Source organism: Hibiscus syriacus, unplaced genomic scaffold, assembly GCF_006381635.1.
Source record: "Hibiscus syriacus cultivar Baekdansim isolate YM2019G1 unplaced genomic scaffold, ASM638163v2 tig00006230_pilon, whole genome shotgun sequence".
Taxonomy (NCBI): Eukaryota; Viridiplantae; Streptophyta; class Magnoliopsida; order Malvales; family Malvaceae; genus Hibiscus; species Hibiscus syriacus.
In genome coordinates, this window is record NW_024062089.1 from 28,916 (window position 1) to 52,087 (window position 23,172).

General features: G+C 35.2%; 3 protein-coding genes and 1 pseudogene across 4 annotated transcripts; 1 reads left to right on the top strand and 3 right to left on the bottom strand.

Annotated features, from left to right (window-relative positions):
* Positions 1-139: 139 nt before the first annotated feature.
* Positions 140-1,896, bottom strand: LOC120200596 (annotated as a pseudogene).
* Positions 1,897-2,955: 1,059 nt separating this feature from the next.
* Positions 2,956-4,950, bottom strand: LOC120200597 (metacaspase-9-like). The gene is made up of 3 exons (XM_039201396.1): positions 4,880-4,950; positions 4,021-4,127; positions 2,956-3,941 (listed from the first exon to the last, which is right to left on the bottom strand). Exons 1-3 carry the CDS (start codon positions 4,948-4,950, stop codon positions 3,253-3,255), a joined length of 867 nt encoding a protein of 288 aa, XP_039057327.1. The 3' UTR covers positions 2,956-3,252.
* Positions 4,951-7,078: 2,128 nt separating this feature from the next.
* Positions 7,079-7,981, top strand: LOC120200604 (PRA1 family protein B3-like). The gene has a single exon (XM_039201403.1). The coding sequence runs from the start codon at positions 7,178-7,180 to the stop codon at positions 7,832-7,834; it is 657 nt and encodes a 218-aa protein (XP_039057334.1). The 5' UTR covers positions 7,079-7,177; the 3' UTR covers positions 7,835-7,981.
* A 2,457-nt stretch (positions 7,982-10,438) lies between these two features.
* On the bottom strand, positions 10,439-13,965 carry LOC120200606. 2 transcript variants are annotated; one of them, XM_039201405.1, is made up of 11 exons: positions 13,705-13,954; positions 13,182-13,224; positions 12,832-12,885; positions 12,638-12,701; positions 12,060-12,116; positions 11,665-11,771; positions 11,516-11,554; positions 11,122-11,210; positions 10,959-11,037; positions 10,792-10,839; positions 10,454-10,714 (listed from the first exon to the last, which is right to left on the bottom strand). In XM_039201405.1, the coding sequence occupies exons 1-11, from the start codon at positions 13,887-13,889 to the stop codon at positions 10,634-10,636; spliced, it is 846 nt and encodes a 281-aa protein (XP_039057336.1). In that variant the 5' UTR covers positions 13,890-13,954; the 3' UTR covers positions 10,454-10,633. The 2 variants fall into 2 exon arrangements, with proteins under 2 accessions (XP_039057337.1, XP_039057336.1); XM_039201406.1 differs by lacking the exon at positions 11,516-11,554 and having other exon boundaries at positions 10,439-10,714; positions 13,705-13,965.
* Positions 13,966-23,172: the final 9,207 nt, after the last annotated feature.

Genomic DNA, 23,172 nt, shown 5'->3' on the forward strand with positions numbered 1-23,172 from the left:
AAAGGAAGTAAACAAGCCCCTTAAACATGCATACATGCAACAAATATTGGAAGGGATCAAACATGTTCTTACAATTAATACACATTCCTCTATGCATTCCAATCACTTCTCGAGACGTTATCATTCCTCAAGGACAATGTTACCTACCTTCTCATTTGTTCTTACTCCATTCCCATGGCTTCTCAGGGTTTGATTGTGCCCAAAGTCCCATTCGTTTTGCCCGAGCCTTCTTTTCCCAGTAATATCACACAAGTACAAAGATCATAATTACGAGTTTTTACTCGATGATTTGCAAGAACGAACGAAATTGTCATTTACGAGTTGCAAGTTCAACCCGTTGATCGTAGGCCGTATAATGCCATGCGAGTCCTTTCTTCAGCATTACTTCCTGTTTGAGAGTATGATTAGCAGATTAATTTGGTCTAATCAGGTAAATCAAGTTCAAGATTACAGAAAATAGTATCTACCTGCACAAATACGCCATTGCAGTATACATCTGCAACGCAGCGACCGTAATAATCTTCCCCATAGACGAGCACTCTAAAACACTTCCCATGAACAAGCTTAACCAACTCCTCTTTTGCTTCTTTCCCATACGGCATTGCATTCTCGGGTGCTTCTACACTCCTGTTTATATACTTTCAACAAGCTATTACATTTCAGTACAGAACATAGAACACCAAAGTCCTGCGGGCAGATTATTTTACCTCAGTCGAATCCGATACTTTCGAGCAAGAATCTCTTCGTTTTGAAGATTTATGACCCTGGTAATAGACAGATGTTATTGATCTCGAACCAGAATAGTACTAAGCCTGAGAAATGAATGAAAATATTCGACAATAACAAGTTGAATATAGCTATAACTGGTATCCGGATTCGATAATCTTCTGGCGGAGTTCAACAGCCCTGGCATAGTTTTTCTTCGCACGTGCTTTCAATCTTCGGATTGCAGCCATAAGAACATCTCTAGGTACATTTGATGACTCCCTAGGATCAGTAGTGTCCACATGCACATTTAAACCATCACCATCCGGTACCGTTTTCCCATCTACCTGATTAAGTTAGATACGTTTTTAGTATCAATCATTAAATTCAATGGGGACCAAAATGACTTCATAAATGATATACTTACCAGTAATGTATGCATTTCAAACTCCACTCCTTCAGTCAATCTCGTCGGGACTCCGGTAGAAATTTCCACGACGATAGAAGGACGAGGAAGACCGTAGAATTCCAACAATCTCAAAGCACATATGGAACACAAAACATCACTGCAATCCATCAACTTGAAAATGGAACAAAGTTTTTTGATTCTACTGGCCTTTAGTACCTCAACATCTGCCTTTTGATGCCTACTTAAGGTCTCAACAATAAGCATAGCAACCTCTTCAGGGGTTTTTGGTGGGGGTTTTGCTTCTTTCCATGCCTGCAGTAGCTTTGCATACCTTAATGTTTTAACACACCAAACAAGCAGACAATTTCTTAAAAAAACTGAAATCAGAGATATTCAAAAACAAAAGATTGTTGATGGTATGTGAGTTACCATTTGACCTGAGCCTTCCTTGATGATACAACATGTTGACTGAGATCTTCAGGAACCTGAAACCCAGTTTGCAGCTTTCAGCTAAAGAAGTTGAACAAAAAAAATCACTGGGATGACGAAGAAACCTACCTGGGAAGTGATTTCAAAGTTGAAGAGATAATGGGCAAGAGCTGAAACCCCTGGAGCTGTGGTGGTGTAAGGCGGTCCTACTGAATCAGAATCCCCAGTGGTGGTGGGTTTGCAACACTTTCCATATAGGAACCTAAGAGCATTTCCCATCTTCAAATCTTCCCTCTCAGTCTAAAACTTTTTGCTGAAGCAGTGATATGGAGGAATAGATAAGAGAAAGGTAGGAGAAAGACTTCTGGTGGACTTGTGCACCTTTTTTCAGTAAAAGAAAAGTAATCAATGAATTTTTATGTATATTCCTGTTGGTACTGCTAGCAACTTTTTATTAGTATCATTTCAAGTGCTTTAAACTGATAAATTCTGTCAGGTAAACTTTACTAACTGATGCTTCTTTTGAACAAGCTTAGCCAACTCTTCTTTTGCTTCTTTTCCTCAAGGCATTCCATAATTTATTAATTATTTGTAAAATTATGTGATGTAAATCTTTTGGGAAAAACTAAGAGATCCATGTACTTTTTGAAAAAAATAAATGTGATATTTGTATTATTTTTTTAATGTATTAACATTGATATAACAATTCACAGTACTGACATAACTATTCACGGTGCTGACATCACAGTCCAAAGTGATAGATTAACGTGACAAATTACACGAAAATTTGATTAAATTAGTAACTTAAATATGACTGATGAACTGTCGCTTCAGCACCGTGAACTGACATGTCATTACTATAATGGTCGACGACGAAAAATATTGGTCAAATGATCACATTGACTTTATTTTCTGAGTTTGAGGATCACATTGAGAGAGAAAATAATATGAGGCCTACATTAGTTTTTTTTCCCAAATGTACATGATTTCTAATACTTTTTGTCAATTTTTTTATCTATCTTAAATTATTAAAAAACATTTTAAAATAAAGATTAATATAATTAGGAAGAAACTTATATAAAATAAAGTATAATGTGCCTTCCTATTATCTCTGACACTTGTTGATATAATATTAATATTATAAAATTATATAAGTAATCGAATTATTTAATACACATTATTAATATCATAGCAAATTGGGAAAATTGGACTTAAAATTTATTAAAGCATTTTCCCGTATTATCACAAGCCACCAACCTATATCGTTATTTTATATAGTATATGTCATGGCCCAAAAACAGAAGACTTTCATTTTATGGATAATTTAACATTTTATTCCTCCAAAAAAAAATAACCGACCAAATTTTTGCTTCAGCTTACAGCCAGCAAACATAATAGGAAACTATTAGCCATTGGAGTAATAAAGCAAACACACGTAAAGGCTGTTTTATTTCATGATATTATTACACAAGAGAGCGCCATACATGGCGAAGGCCTTAACACACATGTATAGTAATTAAAGAAACACACAATATACTAATGAAGCTCATCTTCCGATTTATTGTAGAAGTAGTGCATGTATAAGCTTTACTATTTAGTTTCAATAGGCGATGGAGGTTTCACCGGCCCTATGCCTTTCTATGGGGGAGTCTTGACGGCTCCTCCTTGATCCATTGATCTTACGATGGGCGTCATTGGGTACATGGTCATCATTCACGCCCCCTCGCGACGGCTTTCTTCCGATCACCACGAGTGGTTTGGGCGTCCAAGAAAGGTGCATTTGCATTCCCATCACTGCTGTAAAGGAAAGGGTGCTGTTCAATCCCCTGCTCTTGTAAAAACTTCCTCACTTCCTTCACAAGCTGTTTGTTGCTTAATCCTTTGTTCTGTTTCAGTACCTTCACCACTGCATAGGTAAATGCCCCATGAGCTTTTCCTTCGGTCAGCGGGCTCCCCTCCAGATCTGCCGAAGTCTCGTTGGCTTGGCATCCACTCAACAGAAGACCCTCGTCCTCCGTCAGTGACCTCGACTTCATTACCGCCCTTTGCTCATGCTCCAGTCGGAATGAGATGCACTCTTCTTTGCTAAAGATTGCTGACAAACCAGAGCCAATACTTTCCACAACATTGGCCCCGGCGTTTACGGCATTTGCAACACCTATAGCAATATTTGCTCCAGTTTGGATGGCACCCGTAACCGAGTGCATGCAATCCATATTGGATCCAATAGAAATGCCCCTAGACTTGTAGTAAACTGGGAGTGGTATACCCTTCATTCTAGTAGGTCCAATTTGTTCTTTGTTTTTGTCAATCAGACCGCCACTGTGGCATGAATCTGATAGGATTGTGAAGCTTGTTCCTGGTTGTAGCTTCTGAATCAAGCGCCTGAAGTCCATGTCTGCACAACCATGATCAGATGTAATCATACTGATATATATTTAAACAACAAAAGGAAACACGCATAGGAAGAAACCGACTGGTGACGAGGTTTAAATCACAAGGCACGATTGTTTCTTCTTCCTGGTAAGATTCGCCAGGTTTCAAGGAAGAAAAGGTTGTCCTGTAACCCCTAGACCGGCCTATGCTTTACGACCAGATCTAATGAGTTACACTAAATTTTTTCAAAAATATTATTCGATAATTTAAATTCATATTATGAATAATCACATTTTAAAAACATAGTTATTAATAATAAGTTCTAATTCGAGTAATATATAAAACCATAAATGACTAAGTAAAACCACATCTTTCACAAATCAGTACAACAACAAAACCCTATTCCCATATGCAATGGGATAAGGGGAGGTTGGGTAGTAGGCTGCCCCCAACGCCAGGTTGAGAGTAGCTTTCGTGGAAGACCTCCGACAGTCAGAAAATTAAAAATAAAGATAAAATACAATGCATGTATAAATAAATAAATAAATACATAGTTGAACATTCTTCGTATGCACTCTTCATATGCGCGTCTCTAATGGGAAGTAATACCTGCAAATAAATCCTTACGTAAAAAATCTCTGCATATATACAGAAAATGTAAGATCCGGCTAAATTTAAAAATACGTAAAAAAATCAGTATCAATGAAATTTTAACTTTAGTCGCAAAAGTAATATACGTCACAAAACAAGTATTTTAAAATAATTAGGCACATGTAATCGAATGATAAAAACATTACAATAAAATGTAATGTACGAAAGCAGAAGCTGATCCAACTCCTGGCATATCATTCCAAACGTAGCTTTGCTCATCCGAAACGTCTTCCGGAACTCTTCCTCGGGAAAATCGGGAGGGGGTTACAACGATCGCACCAGTCCTTGGATCGATCCTTCATTTATAACCTCCTCTGCTGACCCACCTTGACATTCTTATTCTCGTTGTCATCGTCATCCATCGTAACGGTAAACGCCATAGCCAAAGCAGAAGCTGATTTTCGGGATCACTTTACAGATGAATAATCCAGCTGATCAACTTGAAGATGATTGTAGTATTCACTCATTGCTTCGAGTTTTATTTTGTAATTGGATTCAAACAAGGCTTTGTGGTGTCAGGATTCAGCTATCTTTTGAGCTTCCTCTTTCTTTGTTTCTTCTTCTAGTAACAACAAGGAGGCAAGAATATCGCCATATCCACTCTTCCTCAAAGCTTCTTCATTTAAGAACCCATTTCCAGCACCTCCGCCCCTGGAATCCTCATCATCTCCACGCTTTTTGTTGAAGCCATTGTCAAGTTCCTAGAACCAGGAGCTGCTGATATTATAACAGTAATCTTCAAAACTGAGAAATGTGAAAGAAGAGATTCCCATATTCACTAGCAAATGTGAAAAGTAGAGATGGGAACTAAGGGCATTAGTGATTACATATAGAGAGGAGATGTAGAAGAAGAAGAAAGAGAGTCGCGTGTGGGCGTCTGCAAGCTAATGTGAACGCGTTGGTCTTCCCTTTGACGTTTGACGATGACCGCATTTTTGCCCTTTTTAAGTTTGATTATAATTTTACGCGGTTGTAGGCAAAGCTTGGGTAAATTACATCAATCATCACTGAATCGTATTCTCTCTTCTATTTTACTCATTGTACTTTAAATTTGTTCAATTTCATCACTAAACTTTATATATTTGATTTTTTTGTTACTCTGTAGTTTTCTCACTAATAGCACTATAAATTGATTGTTATATAGATGTAAAACGATTTCGTTTTGGTGAAAATTTTATTTTCTTAAAACATCATCGTTTTAACGCCATTAACTATTTAACGACAGAGTGACAAAAAAATCAAATGTATTAAGTTCAATAAGATATAATGAGTGAAATAAGAGAGAGAGAGTAACATTCAGTGATGATTGGTGTAATTTACCCATTATTTTTTATATTTATAAGATTCAATATCTAAATATTACTACCAACAATTAGTTGGTCTGGTAGGATGAATCCTTAAGCAAATTGGGTTAGAAGAGTCGTTTCCGACTCTAGAATGATAGTCAAAGGTGATCTAATTTAACTTAAATATATAATGGACTTTTATCATTCTTAAAAATAAAGGAAATAAATTCAAATTTTCCTTCTCTTTTTATTGATTCTGATCATCAATTATATATATATATATGTATATGTAATTCTTATCAAAATTAGAAAAGATGAACGTTAATTAATACTAATTATAACATTCTTAATGTTATGACCTCAAATAAAGGGAAAATCATAGAAGATAAACTAAAAGATGGAAGCATACATGGGAAAATCAATTAAAGGAAAATGGAAAGTTTTATAAATTGAAGGAGAAATTTTGTTGTTGGAAACCTAAATGAGATAGGGATGGGTATAGGTCGGGTTTGGGTCGAGTTCCAATCAATAGGATCTTACCTGAAAATTTTTATGACCTCCACCTGATCTGAACCCGACCCAAAAGTTATATGCCCTCCGCTTGATCAGAACTCGACCCATATTTTTAAGATAAAACATGAACCAAACTTGATTTGATCCCAATTTTTTTTTTAAATTAATATGATAAGATTAATTCGGATCGAAACACGTCGGCATTGGATGTCGTGCCCATCCCTAAATGGGGAACTTCCTTAAAAATATTAAATGGTGTTTAGTTAATTAAGCATATTAAATCAACTAAATATATATTATCGGGTTGCTCAAGAAAGAAAATAAGTCTAATTATATAACATATCCCTCTATTATGGATTCTTTGCAAACTAAGTAATTCTTATTATAATTTTATCATCTCTAATCCCTCAACCTTTTTTATTAAAAAAAAGTTTAGATATACAAAAGATGTCCGTTTTTTCAGTTTAGTATCTAATATTTTTAATTGGTTAACAATTAATCTTAACGGTTCATCACGATTTGACACATTTTGAGTAACGTAATAAAATGTTAGGCATCAAACGAAAACGAAATAAATGTTAAACACTAAACTAGATAAATATACATAGATTGGTCAACTTTTGTATATTTAATCTTTAAAAAACATTATTTAAACAGGCTGGGTCGAGTAAGGGTCGGGTAAGGACATAGAAGTTATTGAACAAAACAGCTCTAGCTCTACTTGCAGCGCTCAGGACTCGAGTCAAAAACCCATTGAAAAATAAACTTAAAAATAATCCACGCCCCACTATTACCTTACTCTCCGACCATGGCTTCCGCCGTGACCATTCCGATGAAAAACACTCAATCCACCGTCGGTAGTGGCGCCAAAGCACAGCCCCCAATCGCCACGCCTGCTTTCCGTACATTCCTCTCACGGCTCACGTCCTCGATCCGTCAAGGATTCTCTCAGCGCCGCCCATGGTACGAGCTCATCGATCGGACTGCCATGTCCCGTCCCGATAATCTAACGGACGCCTATTCCCGGATCCGAAGAAACTTTTCTTACTTCAAAGTCAATTACACCACTCTACTCGCAGTTGTACTCGCTTTCTCTCTCCTATCGCATCCCTTTTCCCTCCTCGTCCTCCTCGGCCTCCTCGCCGCTTGGCTCTTCTTATACTTGTTCCGACCGTCGGATCAACCTCTCTTAATATTCGGCCGTGCATTCTCAGATCGTGAGACGCTTGGCGCGTTGGTGGTTTTGACACTCTTCGTCGTGTTCCTGACCAGCATTGGGTCGCTCTTAATTTCCGCGGTCTTGATTGGAGTTGCCATAATTTGCTTACACGGTGCGTTTAGGGTTCCGGAGGACTTGTTCTTAGACGATCAGGAGCCTGGAAACTCCGGATTCCTCTCCTTCCTCGGAAACGCCGCCACCTCTGCTGCTGTTGCGGCGGCTCCTGCAGTTGCCTCGCGTGTGTGAACTACAGGTTTTGCAAGCGGCACATTCATTTATGGTAAATCAAAAACGATTTACTGTTTTCATAATAGATTGGAATATTCAATTGTAGCTTTGCTCTTATTTTCATTTTGACTTGGATATGAACTTGGATTAAGAGTTAGATCGTACTGTACTTTGATTTGGATGTTGTATAATTTGACTCTTGAATTTTTCGATTCAGATTTCGATGAGATTAAATTTAGCTTTAAACATGTATTCATTTTCTATTCATCATGGAAGTTTTATGCTGTTGGTTTTCATGTCAGTGATGAGAACTTAAGAGGTTTTGGAGGGCATTGTTGGTCACATTATTAATGTTTTCTGTTGCATGTGGCTGATTCAAAATTTCTTTTTACTTACTCTTGGATGATGAAGTTGCTTTTGAATTTGTGTGATATAGCTTAATGATTTCCAATAGAACAGTTTTCATATCTAATATTGTTCATGGAACTCCTTAGCTTATCAAATGCAACTGCAATCCTTATTTTCTTTAGAATTATGACTTTATGAGTGCGTGCAAAACGTAACATATCAAATATTTTGATTTGTTTATGTTCCAAATCGCATAATTTGAGACTGAGAGCATGCAGTAGTGATTAGTTATTTGACGGTTAAACTGGAATTCTTGGGCTAGGTACAATGAGCTTGTTTCTTGATTTACCAGAACATTGGTGTTTAGGGCATAGATTATGCAACTCTAAATCATCTTTAGTATATTGCCTGCAGCCCTTCCAAATGTTAACAAATATGTCGTTTACCGCCAATATAATATTTTCGCCATCAACTGTGGAAAGATATTTTCCCTCATCTCATTATCCGTATGCATAGTGTTCAATTTATTGTGCATAGCAGCACTTTATGTGCCATTTCTACAGATTTCCCATAAACCATTATCTTCTGCTGGTCACAAAGTTCAAGCCAATAAGCATTTTCAGTTCGGTAATATGTTCTGCATCAATTGCTGGCTCTCTTGCTTTTCCTTTTGGATAGACTAGGCCTGGGAGGATGGTGTCTTCTAATTGCTCTTATATAAAATCTGAAGTATCCTGGAGAGGATGGTTGAATTCGTTTCCTTGGTTCATGCTTCATGTGCTTGGATGATCTATAAAACCTCGAGTGAGGTTATATATTCTTTTGTAGTTTTCAATTTAGGTGTCCTTTGGCCTTGTGATAGGACTCATGTTCTGCTGTATATTGATGAATTGGCTAGTACCAGAACCAAAGAATACCCAAATGTCCTGAATTTGTTCTTCGCAAGTCCAGCACCCTGAAAATGGAAAGAACAGAAACCATAGATGATGCCATAATGGGCAATAATTAATCATCAGAGCTGCTTGATGTTCTTCGAGTGCTGTCAATACCCTAGATACATGGTGGTAAATGTATGCACTTAGATGTAGTTCGAAGAGGGAGGACGGAAAAGAAGAGAGTTGTCTGGTCAAACAGGGATGGGCATCGAATCGAATGTCCCCAACACCTTCTCAACTGTGAAATGTGCACGTTTACAAGGCTGTTTTTCATTTCATGTCGCCATTAATGAACGTAGAGTTAACCTCTATTGAATGAAGAGCCTGAGCTATAACTAGAGATAAATATACGATAACGACAGTCCAAATCGCTTGTCCATTAGCAAACCGGGTCATGTCTTTCTGTTTAGATTGTTACTTTCTGACTTCTCAGTTTGCAGTTTTGGAGGTTTTGTTTATAATTTTGTTTTTGTAATTATTTGAGTGAATAAATATTTAATAAACGTGGCATTAATTAAATGACGATTTGGTAGTGATCAGGTTTCTAAGGAAAAAGTGGGTCCAATTTCCGCCCTTGAGACTACCTTGTCTTTGCTTAAACTCTATCACCATGTCCAAAAATGAAAAAGAAAACAAAACCTGCATGGTTTTTGTTTATAAATTTCAGGATAAAAATTCAATTCTCCATTAATTGTAATTTGATCTAATTAGATAAAACGTTAATTTTTTTAAATAAAATAAATGGTTTAAACCTTGACACTATATATAAAGTAAACTAAATTGAAAGTCATTCTTATAACAGCTAGTAGTGTAAGGAAAGTGGATAAGTATAACATTTGCCTTGGCTTGTAAGCTAAAAATGCCCCATTATAATCAACGGGTTATAATCAAATCCCGAGACTAGTTCAAATGGTAAACATTTTAATATCACTTAAGCAAGTCTCGAATTCGAGTCCTTATGTATACAGAAAAACCTCATTTGAAAAAGCCCCAGAAACCGAGAAGGCAACAAAAAAAAATGCCCCATTATTACAATGACTTGGGAAGGGTAAAAAATGGATTTGATCTTGATGAAGATTTGGCAGCATTTCAACCTCCATTTTGTTGGATTTTCAATGGTTTCTTTCTTACTCCAATCCTCACCAACAAAGGTGTTAAGTGTTATTCAGCTGATGATGAGCAACCCAATTGGAATGGGTCAACTAAAACAGGGTCCCATATACATACAGATGTTCATTTTCTACCTAATTAGTTAAGTACTCATGGAATACTTTTATATGTATTCTTAAGTTTATATAAATATTTACGGCCAATAAGACCTTGACACAGTCGGTAAAGGTTTAAACTTTGGGTGGCTCAAGTCTCAGCCTGCGCAAATTAAGAATGTACAGGCTTTCTACTTAGTTTTGATGAAAAAATCTAAAATGAAATCAGAACGAAGAAGTGGGAGAACGGATCATCAGAAAATCAATCCCGGCACAATCATTCGCAGTTTTGCAGGCTACAGACTACCATGGAACAAAATTGCAGCTGCTCAAAAATGGACTTGAGAATAGGATCCTCCTTGACTGGCTGAAGGTCCCCTAAACTGCCGCACCAAAGAAGATAGATACATCTGCAAGAATGATAACATATATGATCGTATGATTTGTAGGTTTTGTCTCATTTCATTACCGACTAACAACAGGGTACCTGCGTTCTATGCGGTAAGCTGACCCAGAAATCCAAGTTGGGAACTGCCTGAAGAAAGCAGAGCATGGACATAAAAAGGTAAGAGAATGGTCTGTCGGTTGAGGCAAGCCAAAATCACAACTTTCACATAGAAAGGAACAAAAGGATAACTTCAGAGAAAAACTTACTTCTATACCGTGAACTCCAAGGAAAACATATCGATAAACAGTACCAGCAAGCATATAGGCTCCAAAGAGGCATATGATACTAGAGACAAAAAAAACCAGTCAATCGAGAGCTGCTATAGATTATTATTATCATCATTATGATCTAAGATGTTAAAACCCTTACAGGATCAGCAAGGTACCAAACCAACCAAACCCTTTCCCATGAATGGATATGATTGTTGCACACGCAGAAGGATGCCGCAGCGTTGTGGCCTATCAAAATTAACAAAACGAACTTTGAAACACCAAGATAACCCACTTGTCAAATATGAGAAAACAGAAAAGTTATCAACATAATGGACATGGAAATTGGTACTATGAATATATCAGATACTGTTAACTAAAGTTTTTAAAATGACTGTTGCCACTGAAGATCAATGTATAGCAAAACTACACTTCTTGGACATCCTGTAATGCATATGCATGTGTATTCACGCATAAGCATACTCAACATATACATGATGTTTGGTTAAAAATATTTTCAAGGATATCAGTGTAAGAAACTGACTGAAACTTACATATTCACAAGTCCCCAGTTTCTCCATTGAATCTGGCCCCTGTTCAGCAGAATGGTATATTAGGTTAATATCATAATTAGGTATTTTGCAACTCCAAGGAATTTTTATTTGATCATAATTAGCATAAACATTGTGGTAAATCCTCTTACTTGAGCTCCAGTTGAATCGCAAAGGATTGAGACAGAGAGTGAACAATTGTGCTCTTTTCCACTGCTCGACATTCTAACAATGACACCTTTGAAAGGATTCAGCTTGTCTGTCATGTATAAGGTAGTATAACAGTCACTATCAGCAAACTGCATTTATACAAAAAAGAGCAAAATCGACTGTCTCCTCATAGCATGGCACCATGGAAAAAGAAAGCAATCAAACACACAAAGGGAAACTGCCACTAAAAGCTATGTTTGATAAATGTGAAGCATCCAAGGCTTAACCACAGAAAGAATTGCCACTTTGCGAGGCGGATTTGGAGTGTTTCTCTTATTTACTAAGGTCTAGGTCATACTAGAAAGTCCCCTAGAAATAAAATGCATTTTTGACTTACCAAGGATGCTAACATCTGTACTTGAAACCTGTCCAATAGTAGTGCATACGTGATAACCTGCATAAACCACATAGATTCATTTAGAATTTGATAATTCAACATACTGCATTTATTTTTCTTTCCAACTATATGCATATGAAAGTCTGTACCATGCTGCTAATAATGCACATGTAGAAAAGTACTATAACTTTATAACCACTTGCATGAATGAGGAAAAGTTATTCTAAATTTCAAGTTATGCAAATGTGAAGAAGCAATGTGCTACAACGAGAAAAAAATTTACATGTATTTCTAACACTTTTTTGTCAGGCTCTAATAGGCTAAAGTATAAAAGAAAAGACAATTGGGAATTACGCGAGAATGCCAAAACACAGAAATTGAACAATAAATAAGGATACCTTAGTTAAAGAACTCAATAATAAAAATACAATTACATCTGATCATGATTGAATAATTACTTGTCAATAACCAGTAATTATGTCGTTGAAAATTTATCATATTGAAGAATAGCACCCACTTATAACTAGTAAACAAAGGAAATACTAACTAAAAGCAAGAAAATCAGCAAAAATGTTTACCCCCAGCACTTTTAGCCACTAACGCACTACATTCCATTCCACAGCGTGATGGGCCTCCACAATCCTGAAGTATTATTATACAATCAAATAAAAGAAGAGGAAAAGTTCATCAACAATGACCTGCATCGTATTCTGGATCCTTTCATAATTAGCATGTATACAAAAAAACACAGATAAATTCAGGAAGCAATTACCGAGCACTCAGCACATCCGGGCGGGTCGTGGTTAAAAACCATTCTACCGCAAAGCTGCTCCATTGAGCCAAAGAAAAGAAAGCCAATAAGAAAATAAGCTAAATTTATAGGGAAAGGCATCATATATACTTGCTTCTAAAGACTATAGCTTCTTCTTGTTGGTTACAAGTTCTGTAATTAAACCCATAAATGTTATTGAGAGGAAAACAACAAACAAGAATTTAAAAGCATACTTGAGTAGTAATTAACCACATCAGAATCCGCATAAAAGGTTCGTGCTTCAAAAGAAAACCTAAAGAAAACAGAACTACTTAAAACAAAGTAATAAACTGTAACCTGATGGAGCCAACCTGAAACCAAAGCACAGTCTCATTCACAGTCACCTTATAAAACCTAGCACAGTTAAACAAAATAAAAGGCATTTCAATAAATAAAAAAGAAGAAGCTAACCCAAGTTACCCAACTGAGATATGAAGGCTTCCAATCATATGAAGATAATGTGAAATACAACACAATTTTCAAAACAACAAAATTTTCACACTCCAAACAGGTCTAAAGTTCAGCTACAGAACTAAACTAATCGAACAGGATGCAAATCTACAAACACCGTTTTCTACTTAACCAAATTCGTAATAAATTCTCTTTAAATAGAACACCGAACTTGTTTGTAAGTAATCAAATCGCAGACACTATGAATTTCACTCCTTGATAAGCTAAGTCTACCGAGTAGCAATATTCTAAATTAGTGTAGTATATACATAAAAAAAAAGGAATTGCCTAAATTTTCAACAACCTCGTATACTAAAATCGAAGTAATTTAGTAGAAATCAGAGATGCTTAGATCAGGGGAAAAAACGAATTTGAGTGTGTTACCCGTCTTCACTGAGGACGCCATGGGGGAAACTAGGCAGAGGAGAAGCCAGGGTGAAGTTGTAGAGCTTGTGGCGGTCAATGAAGCTGTGTTCGCAGATCCCAACGACTGGGTTAACTCGGAGTTGAATCGCCAAGAGAAAAATTACGAGAAGAAGCAATCTCGGAGATTCATTTCCCATTGTCATTTTTATTAGCTCAAAAAAAGTAATTATCAATTCTCTAATTCGTTTGAAACACTAAAGACTAAAGACCAGAGAGTGAATCGAATACAAAGCTGAACCGAAGGGGACAAGCAGAAATTAAGCTTCCTCACTGCATCCAAGGGAGAAAATTTAAACTTTGAGTTAATTGCTCAATATCATCTTATCTTTTTAGTAATTATAATTTGACCCCTTTCGTTTTAGTAGGGTAGCTTTGGCTACCCCACCCAAGCTTTTCACTGGACTAATTATAAAACAAATATCAAAATCATAGTGTTTTTCGTGAAGAGGTGTTTAAACTGTTTTTTTGAATGAGCCTGGTGTTTAACGTTATAAATGTTATTATTTTAAGTTTTCGGACCATAACTATTGTTAGTATCATCTGTTAAGTGATACGTATCACATTTTGATAATTTTGAATTTTTAAATTACAAATATTATTATATTTATAAAAACGATAATTTCTCTTAAATTACAAAAAAATACCTCAAATTATAAAAATCCTAAATCCCTAACTTGTTGTCCTCGCCCGACCATGACCACCGTTACCGGCGTAATCCTTGTCATCTTCCTAGTCATACGTTGCCATAATTGCCATTGATTGGCAATCAGAATCGCAACTTTCATCCTAGGATTCGCAGGGTACAAAACATCGATTGGTCGCCGATCGGTCACGATTTCATAGACGTATTGAACAGCGGGGTCGGTGAGGTTAGGTGGAGCTTCTTCGATAATAAAGGGCGGCGGTCGTGGGTTTAGGGGTTGAAATAAAAGTATTCAAAGTTTTAGGGTTATTTCAAATTTTTTATGTTTTTAAAATGTGACACGTGTCACTTAACGAATAAAATTAAGGTGTTTATGACCCGAACATTTAAAGTAATAACGTTAGGCACTGGAATCATTCAACATATAGTTTAACTACCTATTCGTGAAAAACATTATAGTTTGACACTTATTTTATAATTAAACCTTTTCACTCCGCAGCTTTAAGTGCAGAAACGACGTCGGTTTCAAGTTCTATTCGAAACACTCCGAACCATTTATGGCTGAAAAATATCTATGAAAGCCTAATCGTTTCCAACCGTAGTGTTCGACTTGAAGTCGGTTATATAAACATATACAATTTAAAAAAAAATCAAATTATTTAAATTAAATTAGTTTTTATAATATAAAAACCACAAAAATGGACGAGGAAACCCGACAAGTGATTCGTGGAAATTAAGAAATAAATAAATATACCAACCAAATTACTAATGGTTGGTTTATCAAAGTCAAGTCTGCATGAACCTTTTTCCAGGGATTGGAAAAATTGAATAAATCAAAGCAAAAGGTTGATTCAAGTGATAATTAGTCTAATATCGCTTAAGTAATATCTCAAGTTTGAGTCTTTGTATATGTAAAAAATCTTTGCTGAAAGACTCACCTATCAAAATTAGATATGCAACATGAGTCGGTCTAGATTAGTCACGACAAAACTTAGAAACTAAAGGGCAACAAAAAATGAAAATAGAATAAATCAATGTATTATGTAGAGTAAATTCAATCAAATAATTTTCATTAAAAACAATTATCATAGTAATACATAAACAGGTGGATAGTGGATACATACCCTGTATATACCTAATTTTAGACAAAAATAAGTCTGGATAGAGCCAAGACATGATCCTCACATAATATTTGCGTATACGTTATAGCAAAACTCGACGAGTTCAACCTTGTTTCGTTTTACCTGATCATCATCGTCAAGAAGAATCTTATTTCATTGTTTAAAAACGGTCCTTTTCCCACCGGTAGTTAACAGACAATCCAAGGCCAAAAACAAGTTAAACAACAACTTCCGAGCAGCTTCATGACTCGTTGCTTGACTTCTTACTCAGAGCTAGCTGTTGCTTGGGGCTTTGATGGCTGGCTAGTACTACATTCTATACGGCTAGTTAAAACAAAGTTTCATGTTGTCTCCGGTCACTGTAGCCTTGTAATGTGCTTACTAGCAGCTCAATATGGAGGTCGACCTCGACATCGGCCAAATCCCGAATCTGAAAGAGTTTATCAGCCGTTTAACTCAAACCATGCACTCCTCGGTCCCTGGTTCTTTAGTTATATGGTTCGTAAAAGAAGAGGCAATGCTATGATTATGCAGACATACATTTGAAGCTTGTTTTGTAACATTTATCTGATTGTCGGTGTCGGTTGCTCAGGTATGTTAGCCTTACGGTCGACGGAACGATTAGCTATCAGAATCAATTGTATGAACAGAAAAACCTTTCTTTGATATTAGTGATGGAATCTTTGCCAACTATTGGTGGCAGCTGGTATTGCCATTTTATTCATTTAAAGAACCTAAAGTTTACTTTTTTTGTTGTTGTATATATAAACTTTTATGTACTCTGCAGGACAACTATCCGAAGCAATAGGCAGAGGTCGCCGGCGATAGAAAGTTTGATGTCTACATGGGGATAGACGTATTCTGAAGGGAAAATACGGTGGTAGAGGATGAAATGTACAATTCATACTAATCTTGTGATAATTTTTATGCCATAGTAGGATAATATAGCAATTCTTTCCTTAACAGACAAATGCACCACTTGATGTGATTAAAAAGGGTGATGTCTCGGCTGCCATATATGCTCCCGGATGGGTCTATGAAACGAAACAACCCCCCGACTTTCAGACTGCTCAAAACCGGTAATGGACTTCTTTCGTAACCGATAAAAAGCTCCGATTTCCCCTTATGATTCGGATGTCGTCAGTTCCTCTGCTTATTAAACAGAGAAGCATAACCAGAATTACAAACAGTTGGGTTATGGAGTCTGGCTTTTGCAGTTGGTGGATATCATGTAGGAATTTACACTAGAATTCATACATTTATATAGCTTAGAATTACAATATCCATCAACCCAACCTAATAATAGAAGTCCACTTGCAACTCAACTTAGCAACATTCGTTACTCCATAGGAACCTCATAGGTAATCCGTTACTCCATAATAACTACATCCTATGTACATGGAATACATCTTATATGAACATATCAAGTACATGAAATGTGATATAGAAACATGTTTGAATCATTCAAAAGGTGCCAAATATGCATTTAAATTTATTCAACTATTACGACTAATGTTTTTAGTCTTTTGCTAATTAATGCTTCCAAAAGTGATCAAGCCATATCCAAATGCACTACTAACTGCTTGAGCAAATTTCAAATATGTCTAAATGTCAAATTAACAAATATTTAACTCAAATGTGCCTCATGCAAAATTTAGTATGAAATGTAAATTATGTGTAATTTATGCACTTCTAACTTTCCTCAGCGATCAATCTAACATATGTAGAATGCAATTCTAAACCTTGTGAGCATGTATGTCCATATCAATTGATACCTCCTACCAATCAACACTCCAAATGGAAAAGATGGGAGGAGTCAAGGAGACGCACTTTTAGGAAACGTTCTCGGCGTACGTTAGCTGGTCTAGAGTTCGTCGAGATTTTCCTTTCTCCAATTTTCTACGATTTTCTCTGGTTTGTTCTTAATTCATTGTAGTTTATTTGTTTTCTGGCTTCCTTTTCTTTCTTGGTGAATGGATTCACGCAAATTGCTTGATGTGAATCAAGAACAAACCTTAGAGTTTTTCCCTCACTGATCTGTGATGATTCCATTGTTGTTAAACCTTAGAGGTTAGTTTAGTTGACGAGAACCTTTTTGTTTTTCAATTTGTAAATTCTACGGCACGAGATTGGGCTTTAGAAAATGGCCCTTGACATATCTAGAATAATCTCATGGTTTTGAGGAAATGAGAACCAAATTTGCAGAAATTGGAGCTAAACATGGATCACATCCCAGTTTGATTCCACTTATCGTGGATTCCTTTGGGGTTGTTAAAAACAAAGGAATTAAGCTACATAGGAAGTGCCCTGGACACTCCCTTGTATATGGACAACATTACCGCCCCTCGTCAACAGCTTTTATTTGCTAAGGTTTGTATAGAAGTTTCCCCTTATCTCAATGTTCCTCGTTGTATGGAGGTTATGCTTAATAATGGTTTAACTGTTTCAATTGGGGTGGAGGTTCCCTGATTTCGGGCGAGGTGCTTTAAGTGTTGTACATTCTGCAGGGAGGTCATTAAGGGTAATGTTTGGAAGCTTAAAGAGCAGAATCCTAGTCCTGAAAGTAGTTTTGTGCAGGTCACTTGTAATCCCTTAGAGCCAGCCTAGGAGTTAAAACTGAATCAGGATAGCATCGCTGATCACATAAACGATTTACGAATGAAATTAGTTTAACATAGTCATTTAAAAAAGCATTTACTAATTATAAAACCTGTAACAAAATCATGCCACAATTATATAAGGTTGAAAACAAATAATTAACCTCACACAATAAGAAATCGAGACCACACCTCCGATAGCCAATATGATCCTATAACTGGTTAATCTAGAAAAGGAAAAGCAAGAATAGAGTAAGCTAGGAAGCTCAGTGTGTCCTCTACAGTAAAACATATATTGATAACATTTCATAAATAAATAAACATATCATAAATACACAGTTTGAAATTTAGATAATAGTAGACCAATTGACCATCACCAGAAGGTTTGTAACACCCTCAAACCGATACGGGTAATTATATCTGATCTGAGGTGTCACATTAGGATCACTAGAGCGGCCCACACTAAACTACAGAAAAATTTAAAGAAATTCTTAAACTATTTAAAAACCATAAAATAATATATAAATAAAAATACAATTTCAGAAAAATTCATTCATATATTAAAACATAATATCAATATGTTGCACATCAAATCAAGTTACAAACTTCATATAACAAATATAACATATATGCCCTCTAATCATATCGGTACCGTACTCTCAAGCAACACCGGAGGAACTCCCATATACTGATGTCGTTAACTAAGCTAGACTGATTATTTTAACCTGAAATGGTAAGTAACAGGTTGAGCTTTGGGAAGCTTAGTAATTCAAAATTGTCAGATGGTCCTAAAGGACAAGCAGATATATGGTTCATAGTAATGAGTTGTGGTTTCCCTAATTAATTCTTCAGGTAGCGGTTAGGAAGCTTACAATTCAGAGGAAACGTTCAGAGAGAGATTCAGAAAATGGACTTACGAGTCTAGTGTGTTCCAACAAAAACATAAATAGTAATTTATTTCAGTAAAACGGATTTTTAAAAACACATCAATACCCTCCACTTGTACACCAAAATGCATTTCCCTAAAACTGCATTCATAAAGACTTACCCTATACTTGATAAGTATAGGATTCCAATAACAATGATCAGAACATAAAGGAATTACCAGATTTATCAGAGTTCAACATTAGAACTCCAAGATCCTACCCATATAGTATCCACGTAAAACAATTTTAGACAATACCAGTAATATCAGATATCATGAACCATATATTTTAAATCAGAAAACAGAGATCAGAAATCGGGTATTTATTTCAGATATCAAAGTCATAGTATAAGAGTGACAGTATTTTTCATTTTTAAAACACAGAATTTCTCTCCAAATAAACACTCCATTATCCATTTCCTCAGAATTGCATTCATACAGACGTAAGGAATTACCAGCTTGATCATAATTGAACCTCAGAACTCCATAATCCTACCCAGAAAGTAACCCGATAAAAATAAGATCATACTGATATTAATCAGTAACCATTAACATCATAATCAAGAGCTTGATGTACCGAGTATCAGAAATTAGATATTAGAAACCATGCTTTATTTTAAATATCAAAGTCATGCTTTTAAAAATCGGAGAAAAATATTTATGTGCATCAGGAACACACTAGAGGATTCAGATAGTTTCCAGAGGCATGTTTGATTGGATTCCGAAAATAGAATCCCTATTAAAAGGGGTCGATTACCAACAGATCTAATTGGACATTTAGAAGTTAATACTTCAGAACCATTTATGATTTCAAGTGCACCAAAAGGTACGAAGGAACCTTACATCAAAATTATTTCATATTCGGATGTAATAGGAGTGATTTCATTACTCAGGTCATCAGGGGCATGTCATTTTGCTACTGGGAGAAAACTTGGTAATTTGGTCTAGGAGGATAAAATAGAAATTTACAGTATTTCGAATTTATATCTAGTTCTTCAGATTTCGAGTCAAATTGAACCATACAGATCCCAACACTGTGATACTTGTCAATTATCTAGAATGATATACTTCACGAATATCCACTTCTTAATACCGACTGTACTGGTTGAACTAATTACCTTTAGAAACGTCATAGAATAGATCTTGAGGATACAAATAGCTATTCGAGTGGTATTTATTTTGTTTATGCACTGCAACGGTATCCAAGAAAGACCGACATGCATTGGTCGTGCTCCAAAACCTTTAAAGGTGATACAACCTTTAGGATATTTAGGCGATTTCAGTACTCGAGGTTATTTTATTAACTTCAGAGCTTGAGGGTATTTCAGGCATTTTGAGGTCTAAAGGTATTTTGGTCATTTAAAATATTCCAATTCAATTGTATGCATCGTTTCCAATAAATTTAATTAACGAGTATTTATTCTAGAATTGGGAATTCTAAGTTCTTTACCATCTCGAAGGTTATAATCAGTTATCAACGTTTTCTAGGCAAGACAAGCCTTTAACATGTGAAACAATAGTTTTATCGGGTCATGTATTAGGTTTCAGGGTTATTTACACTTTCATGGATAATTCTTGTCTTTTTATACCATAGGGGTAATTTCATAATTTCTTATCCACATATTTTCGGTATTAAAAAATTTTAACGAAATAATCAAAGTTTAAGGATCCTCATGTAATTGATTTACTGATTAATCATTGGGCTTGGATTTATTTCTTATCGGTGTTCCAATTTCTTCTGCAAGTCATTCGAGTCTTATTCATTTCCTAACTTATATTGTATCCAATTTGAGTCTAGAAATAATTAACCAAACATAATTGACCAATCATAATCATTCATGCATTAACCAACACTAACATGTTCCAAAAGCATACAGAAGGTAGTAGAGTATTATCTTAATTTTTTGTCACATTGGTCGATAAATTAAACTCCTTTTGATCGCCCTTAAACTTGATTTCGACGTCCCATAAAATTTCGGATACATAGCAAAACAACCTGCCTCAGAAAACGGAACTTAATTGGAAAACTATTAGAATCGAATGATAAAACGCTGAAAACTACTGTTAAAATACTGCAATATGAACACGAATTACTAGTCCAAGCATCCCTAATTCCTAGGATGTTGAGCCGTAAATTAAGCCAACTTACCATAAGACAACACGAATTACGTCTGAAGATCCACCGACCTTGAACTGCAATATTTATAGTCAAACAATAGTATTTCCCCCTTCCAAATTCCCTACAAAAAAGGCCCCTTTGAAGCTTAAAAACCAACAAAATTCGAGGTTTTGAATAGAAAGGGGAAGAACAGAAAACCCAATAAGGAAATCTCTATATTTTCGTTATTCTGGATTTTACCCAGTATTTTTCTCCGGTTTAAGTAAATTGTTTATATATGTACTATTAAACACTTGTCGCCTGTCATACGAAGAAGTAGAGATGAGCATTATGCATAATCTTTGAAAAACTAGCCGACCAAGATATGACATAATACTTGGGTTAGGTACTTTGGGGGCCAAAGCCAATATGGTGGAGTTAAACCTGTCTATTACTGTATACTTAATACGGGATTATACAACTTATCTATTTCTGTATGCCTAACATGGGATCATACAACTTCTCTATGACTACACATAAGATTATAATAATGCTCAAGTATACAAAATGTGTCTAATTTATATCTATTTTTTCAGTTTAATGTCTAACGTTTATTTCGTTCTAGTTTGGTGTTTAACGTTTCATTCCGTTACTCAAAATGGATCAAGCCGTGACGGACAATTAAATTTGACCGTGAATTCATTGAAAATGTCATCTGACATGTTTTTCAATATTAAAAAATGATTTTTGGAAATAAGAAATTAATTAAAATAGATTTTAATAGGTTGAGCCTTTAAAAATAGATTAACGGTCTTTCACGGTTTAATTCACTTTGAGTAATAGAATGAAATATTAAGTATCAAACTAAAATGAAATAAAAACACCTGCTTATATACTTGAGTCTTGTAATAACAACACATGATGTGAAATCTATATAATAAATAAATAAATAAAAATCTTTATGGAGCCCAAAAATCTACACATTTTAGTGAAAAGTGAAAGGCCTCCGCTTATGAAAATGTTAGTCTAATAGACATTTGCCACGCCCTCTACTTCTAAAAGATACTTTTCCCCATTACTTTTCTTGGGATGCCTTTCTTTTCCATCACATCTCACCATTTTCTTTTGGATAAATTATGTGTTTAGTAACTAAATTTTTAATTTTTAAAATCGTTCTTTAATTTTTATTTTATTTTAATATTATGTTTAAAATTTAACGTTAAGTTTTAAAAAATGTTGAAAGTTTAAATATTAAAACGAATCAAAACTTATAGTTTGGGTAATAAATACATTATGTTTTTAATGGTGAGGTACTAAAATGAAACAAAAATTAAATATCAGGTATAATTTTGAAAAATTAAAGGTTTAAGTACTAAAATAAATCAAAATTTATAATTTAAGTATTAAATGTGAATTTACCCAAAAAAGAATTAATTATGGTATCCATTGAAAATAGCAGCAGAAAAAGGGGGGAACGATGCTAGAGAATTTTCTGATTGAAGTATTTTTTTAATACATAATTAAATAACCATTTTAGATATATTCTATCCTTATTTTTTAAAATTTATCACAATAGCATAAATAAAAAAATTAATAATTAATAAAATTGATTTAAGTGATAAATAAATTGATATTATTTAAATAAAATTTATGTTTTAATCTTTATGTAAGTAAAAAATCTATATAAAGAGGGTATTCACCCTAATTAAATGTGCGAATCCAAGTGGATCCCAATTAGTTTTGAGATTGATAGGGGGAAAAATGATGATTTACAAATGAAAAAGAGATATAACTGCATCATTAACAATATTCTGTCTTCTTTGTCCTTTCCTTTAACTTTTGAGTGCAAAAGGGCACCCCTTTTAGGATCAATGGTAAATAATTACAAGCAGCCATTAAGGAAACCCCTTTTAGGATCACAAATGGGATATCTCCACGAGCCTACCACACTCCCACCTTCCACCTCCTCATCTTCATCGTCCACGTGTCTTCCATCCAATGGCCTTACCCATCCTTTTTATTCCTTTGCTGATCCGCTTTCC